This window comes from Helianthus annuus, chromosome 8, assembly GCF_002127325.2.
Source record: "Helianthus annuus cultivar XRQ/B chromosome 8, HanXRQr2.0-SUNRISE, whole genome shotgun sequence".
Classification (NCBI taxonomy): domain Eukaryota; kingdom Viridiplantae; phylum Streptophyta; class Magnoliopsida; order Asterales; family Asteraceae; genus Helianthus; species Helianthus annuus.
In genome coordinates this window covers 57,362,355-57,369,502 of record NC_035440.2, presented here as the reverse complement: position 1 = coordinate 57,369,502, position 7,148 = coordinate 57,362,355, and the positions used below count along the sequence as shown (strand labels likewise).

At 36.8% G+C, this 7,148-nt stretch overlaps 1 protein-coding gene across 1 annotated transcript; it reads left to right on the top strand.

Annotated features, from left to right (window-relative positions):
• Positions 1-6,242: 6,242 nt before the first annotated feature.
• LOC110870053 (leucine-rich repeat extensin-like protein 5) lies at positions 6,243-6,860 on the top strand. The gene has a single exon (XM_022119253.1). The coding sequence runs from the start codon at positions 6,243-6,245 to the stop codon at positions 6,858-6,860; it is 618 nt and encodes a 205-aa protein (XP_021974945.1).
• The last annotated feature ends 288 nt before the right edge of the window (positions 6,861-7,148 follow it).

Sequence of the window (7,148 nt, the reverse complement as noted above, 5' to 3'; positions counted from 1 at the left end):
TTTGATATGTTAGACACATGCCATGTTTAAATGTTTATCTTGAATCACATGCTTGCTATGAGGAATTGTTCAAACTTATCTTTTGCTATGTACGTATCAAACTTGTATACTCGCCTTTGCTTTTGCATTGAACTTTATTTTAAACATGTTACAGGTTGAGGACGATGATGCTATGAAATGAAGTAGCGTTGATGCCTAGATACACATATAGACGTTAGGGTTTAAAATGTTGTATCAAAATTTTGATATGTTATCATGTTGTTTTGTTAAACTTGTCGTATTTGAATTTCTTGTAACGTTGACTATTTGAAGTTATGAAATGAAATGAAATTTGGATTTTCTAAATATTGTCACAAATAGCGTTATGATGTCTCTAGCAATCTTCACACTTCGTCTCATCCCGATGTTTCCGCCATTGGTTGGGGTGTGACAGATTGGTATCAGAGCCATAACTATAGGGAATTAGGAAAAGTAGGAATGCTTTAGCCTAGTCTATAGTTTTAGAACCTTATTCGTATGCTTTGCTTGGACTACTACATGATACTTTATTTGTTACTTATTTATGCTCTTTTAAACATGTATGTTACTCATGTGTAATATTCGACATGTTATTCTTACGCATTAATGCTTGTTTTATTATGTGTTAACACTTGTTTCGTTGTTCGATTCTTTATGTGTTATTATTGACATATTTCTCTATGTGTTAATACTTGTTTTATTTCATTATTTAAGTATCATCCTTGATATGCTTTCTTATGTGTTTATACTTGTTTGTGTATCTCCTTCGACATACACTTCCCTCATGCATTTTACTCGATTATTCTAAATCCGACAACACTCATATTGTACAAATGAGACGAATTCACCAAAATAGGCGTGAAACCCACAATTTGGTGAACGACTCTCAATCTACATATTCCTTTTTACACGAGATATCGCCATTAAGCTAGGAGTGAAATCCACATCTTAATGGTAAAACTCAAATTTCAAATTCTAGTGGACCCTCGTCAACATGTCGAAATTAAATTTTGACCCGACGAGTACCAACCACACTTAGGATACGAAATCGTCAAGTTCGGGGTGAAACCCGCACCTTGTCGACTAGTTCCACTCCTTGGTATTTTTTTTATAAATCCCGCCAAGTCTCGAAATTTCGATTGATTTGGGACATGTAGTAACCGGAAGGGTAAATACCGTTAACCGACTTGTCGGCGAGAGTATTTTACCTATTAGGCCAAAGCATGCTCCTCAAATTCAAAAGACTTTTCGACCACTTTGGTTAGTCAAAGTTCCGTTTTGGAACCATCCAAATTTTGATCAACATGTGTTCCTAATATTTATTTTATACGATGCAATCTTTCAAACTCGAGTATACTTTCGATATTCTCTTTTCATGCACACAACATATTGAACCTTTTCCATACATTTATATATATGCATGATTTCATATAATATAATTTCATATTCCTTGTAACGACGAGTGGAGACATATCATTAAGATTGGAGTGATTTCCTTACCTTGACGACTAACTCCACTCCCCTTTTTCTTAAAAAAAAACGACATCACCAACGAGTTAGGGGTGATTCCCTTACCTAGGTGATCGTTACCAAAACGTCTCTTCAAAATATCTTATTATGCAAACTCGATCATATTTTATACCCAAATTGTTTATCATTATTCAAAATACCCACTCATACCGATTTCAAAATGCATTGTTTTATCAAACGTACTTCTTATTCTACAATCTATTTTCACTCAACTCATATACGCGAAATTCATAATCATGTCTTAAAACGTTTTATTGCTCGAACTTCAAAACCTTACGAAATGCTACCTATCCATTTAATCGGCTCAATGAAACTCTTGCCCATGAACTTCATATTCGACTTAATCACTAAAACATGCTCACCTTCTACTTTTAATCAAAATCCAACCAACCTTTCTCAAATACTTATAAGATCTTATAGAAGTTATATGATTGTTTTACCAAATACCCTTTTCAACATCAACAAATCATTTGTTAATTTTTTTAATCACTAAGTCCTTTTGCTAAATTTCTCTTCTAAGGATCCTAGTTTTCACAAGAACCTCCTAAATTCATAATTTCTTCTTTGATGAAACGAACTTACTTTTTAACGAAAACCCTTTTCCTACACCAATTTACAAAACACGTGGGCAAGAAGACTTCATAGGGACCGACCATTTTTCGGATTACGTAAACCCTTTTAAACAAAATTAGCATTTCTATTTGTTACAAAATACGTTATGCATAACCAACGAGTACTTTATGTTCCTTTACATATACAAACTATATTCTACCTTTCAAACCAGGCTCAATCTAATTTTGATTCGATAAACTCAACGTTTTGTTGGAACAACTATACATGCACATCGTCATACACGTTTTAGTCGATATCTCGCGATAACACCATTTATATCGTTCGTATCTACATACTTAGCCTTTCTAATCCGCGATGCCTCAACGTACACCATATACGCAATATTTATTTTTCATACCTACACCTATGTTCATACGTTTTATGCTTGTACTCATACACATACTACTTATACGTTTTACGCTTCTGCTTGTACACATACTACTTACACGTTTTATGTTTATGCTCATACATACATGCGTATTCATACTTAAACTTATGCTCATACTTTCATCCTTACTCATGATTCATACATTCGTACCTATACGCGAGCGTAACCTGAGGGATTCGCTTGCGTGGGTCCCACACATACTTAAGCATGGACTTGCTTATATACTATATTCTTGTACGTACACATTCTAAACTTTTTATGTATACCCCGATTCATACACAACTAGTACAAGCTATGCGGATCATGCGACGATCAAAATAATCACGGGTGCACACGAGATTATAGTGATAGGCGTATGAGAACCATAGAGTGTGCTACTGCGTATGGTAATACACGGAACGTAACATGACACCGAAGACGAAACGGACGTAACATGGTCAAAACATGGTGGATACGCCGCTGGTACTTCCTATATATAAGTGTTTTCACCATGTTACCAAAATTTCGTAAAACGTGCCATGAGAAATTCAGTGTGTTGCAGACCTTTTGGACCTAATACAACTTCACGCAACTCACAAACGCATTATATCCGATTATTCATGACGAGACTTCATCCTTAACACACTACGTTCATCTATCCAACACTTATGCTATTCACATACTTGTACTCTTTAAGAGTCATTCGTTCATTCTATACTCGTATTATTTTATACAAAACTCGTTCGCAATCCAGCTTGTTTAAACATTTGAGTCCTAACTTACCTCGTTACCTATAAAATAGCCTCCCTATTCTTGATTCTTGTGAAACTATACTTAGTATACCTCTATTGCTATATTTAAAGTAACAAACCTTTTCGTTCCTCTCAATAAACAGGTTTTACGAAAGTATGATTTTTTTTAAACTATCCTTAAAAACTTCCCCTTGCAAATCTACCTTGACGTTCTCCAAAATTTGGTACTTTTCAAAACTTTCAAACTTCCCAAGTTTCAACTCTTAATGATCACCTTTATGCCAAAAACTCTTTCAAGCCTTCCTCTTGAATAAATTTCGGGACGAAATTTCCTAAAGGAGGGGAGACTGTAACGCCCTGCGTTTTCAAACATCCTACATTTAGAAACCTTACGTGAAATTCTATCTTTGGAAATCTTGTGTTCTTATAACCATTCTTTCATCGTAATCGTTGTAAAATACGGAACTTGCTTCGTAAATAAAACTTGTACATTACACTTTTTACCTAGTTAAATCATGTTTTATTTCATATTTTACCTTGTTACAAGTTAGGGGAAACATTGTTGCATATTATTACACAACTTAATTAACAAAATTACTCATTATAATGTTTTAAAAAAATAAAAAAAATAAAGAAATATGGCAGCCCAATTCAGCAAAATTCAGCCCCATATAGTTGGGTTTTGTGGGCTAGTTTCAAGGTGTAACCCCTTCTAAACACTTCCAAAGCCCAACCCATTGAAACCCTAATCCTCCCCCCTATAAATACCACTTATAACCAGCCTCCCTACCAGTTTTGCAACCCTAAAAACTCACAAAACATCCACCAAACCGTAGCTGAAAGCAAGGGTTCGAGTAGATTGACACCCCTTCACGAAAATGAGCATAACTCACTCAATTCTTATCCGATTCACTCGATTCTTTTTCCTACTTGCTTGTATAATCATGGGGTTCGATTCCTAGACTTCTCCTTGGAGAAATCAGACCTGGAAATGCCCCGAAATAGTCCATAAACTTTCTGTTTGTTTTTATGTTCATCAAAAACTTGTTTAAACCTATGCAACTTGTGTCTAACACATCTCATACCTATGTCCTAATGCTTACAACTTATCCCATGGTTGGTTAAGCTTAAAAACAAGGTTGAGACATTTAAAATCAGAGGATTAAACCTCATAAACTTGGTGTTTTGTTTAGGGTTTTTAACCCACAAGTCATGTCAAACTTTGTCTTTGATACATGAGTGATTATGGAACAACTTGGGTTGTCCAAACATACAATCCTCACATGATTTGATGATTTCTCTTAGTTAGTGTGTATATTTCTTATTCTTTATTGTATGTTCATGACCCTCCTTGGTTGTTTTTTTTACATCAAGTGTAGTGGTGAACACATAGAGGTGCCTAAATGGAAGACTTGATCTTCCTACCTCCTACATGACTTCTACGACATTTAGAGGTACCAAAATGAAGATTTTAATCTTCTACCTCATGCTTGAACTATTGGACATATATTATATAACCTAAATATATTATTCGAATAATCGAATCTTTGATGATGAACTAGTGTTCATATGTCGGGGTACTAGATTACATCATCCTAGACTATGATAACTTGTCACGATTCTAATGGAACCTTGTTCCATGAAAACATCTAAACTCCTTCGAGTTTCCTAGTGTCAAGAACAAGCATCATATGTACTAAATGATTATTTTCCATGTTATTCTCATATCTTATTTTTATGTTGTTTTGAACACCGAATCTCGACTCTAAACATACTTGAACCTTAACCCTTATACATTCAGACTCTAAATCTCTACTCGTCAACAATTGGATAATCGGAAAACGTATGCAAACTTTGTGAGTATACTCGTACTTTTCCCCTTTTTACTTTTACTACTTTTGGGGTGTAACATGTTTACCTATTGAAACTTACACATGAACTTTTGTCTAAACACATGAACATTCCTATAACATGCTTGTATATGTGATGACTTGATACTTTAAATTTGGGTGATTCTTATGTGTTGAACTTATCATTAACTTCGTACGAGCCAAACCTTGACATATGTAGCGCTATAGGATTAACGACCCGCCTCTACTGAAACTTTGGTTATGTCATGAGCAAGTTGCGTTTTCTTGGTTTGATATGTTAGACACATGCCATGTTTAAATGTTTATCTTGAATCACATGCTTGCTATGAGGAATTGTTCAAACTTATCTTTTGCTATGTACGTATCAAACTTGTATACTCGCCTTTGCTTTTGCATTGAACTTTATTTTAAACATGTTACAGGTTGAGGACGATGATGCTATGAAATGAAGTAGCGTTGATGCCTAGATACACATATAGACGTTAGGGTTTAAAATGTTGTATCAAAATTTTGATATGTTATCATGTTGTTTTGTTAAACTTGTCGTATTTGAATTTCTTGTAACGTTGACTATTTGAAGTTATGAAATGAAATGAAATTTGGATTTTCTAAATATTGTCACAAATAGCGTTATGATGTCTCTAGCAATCTTCACACTTCGTCTCATCCCGATGTTTCCGCCATTGGTTGGGGTGTGACATAAGAGGCCAAGGAAAAGGTCCTATGTGAGGAGGACCGTCAAGTTAAGCTGGATCATCACATAGACGCACTCCTTCCGCGTCATTCAGCACCTCCGATTCTCATGAAGATTGGAGGCGTTCTTTGGAACCCGCGAGGCGATCCGTCTCGCTTAGTACATCACCTTCATACCACCCTTCCTTTGGGCCACCTTAACAAGACGAGCCCCAACATTCTTTTCACTCTCACCACTTTCATCACTCAAATCACTCGCAGCATTTGCTGCACTCACACTCATTTCACCATTCTGATTCCCACCATTCTTACTCACCGGGTCAATTTAACCCTAATGATTATATCAATGAACCACCGGGATATAACCCGCTAGGCCCTGAGGACCATTTTTCACAAGATATGGATATGGACGATGATCCAGATCAAGAGATGCCACCTTCTGGGACGCCTACGCATCCCATAAGTATTTCTAGAAGTTCTTCATTTGCAGGATCTCCCTATCGAGGTCCCGACACTTATAGAGAATGGTTTGGGCAATGGGATTTTGTCAACACCCCTTCTTTTCACAACACTCCTCCACAGCCTCCATTGGAGGAACCACACTTCAAGGCGGTAACTCCACCGCCATTGCCAGTTGAGGAACCACCTCAACTACCTCAACCACCTCCTGAGCCACCAAGATGGAGGAGGAACGCACGAATGTTTGTGCGAGGGGGACCTAGATTCAGTTCCCCACAAGCTTCAAGCACTTACCCTCCAATCCCCGAAGATCTACAAATGGGTGGACCTTCTCACGCGGTGCCGGAAATCGATACCACGCCGGTTACCTCTGCACCACCGCCACCGCCGATAGGTTATGAAAACCCAATACCTACTTACCCAGGTTTGACTGGTTATAACCCGTTTGAGTATCAAGCTCCTACTGGTTATGAATATCAAGCCCCTGCTCATGACCCTTATGTTGAAGCAGCTATTTTAACGCTCTTTATCCCTCACCGTTTCCACCAGCATACCTAACTGGGTATTCCGTACATGTGTATCAATACCCTTCTTATCAGCAGCAACCTCAACCTCCACCTCAACAATCATAAACGCAAGAAATCTTACAAAGGTTGGAAGAGGTTAAACAAAAAGCAGAGGAACGGGAAAGAAAGACCCATAAATTCCTTAAGGGTCTTGCGAACTTCATCAAGGGAAAGAAGAAGTAGAAGATTTTATTTTATTTTGTATTGTAGTTTCAATTAAGTCCCTGCGTGGACATTTCTTTTATTTCAGTCCCCGCGAGGACTTGTTTCTTTTCTTTAG

What these genes read in the sequence shown, in the direction of transcription:
- LOC110870053 (XM_022119253.1), top strand. Translation starts at nt 6,243, where the DNA reads ATGGATATGGACGATGATCCAGATCAAGAGATGCCACCTTCTGGGACG.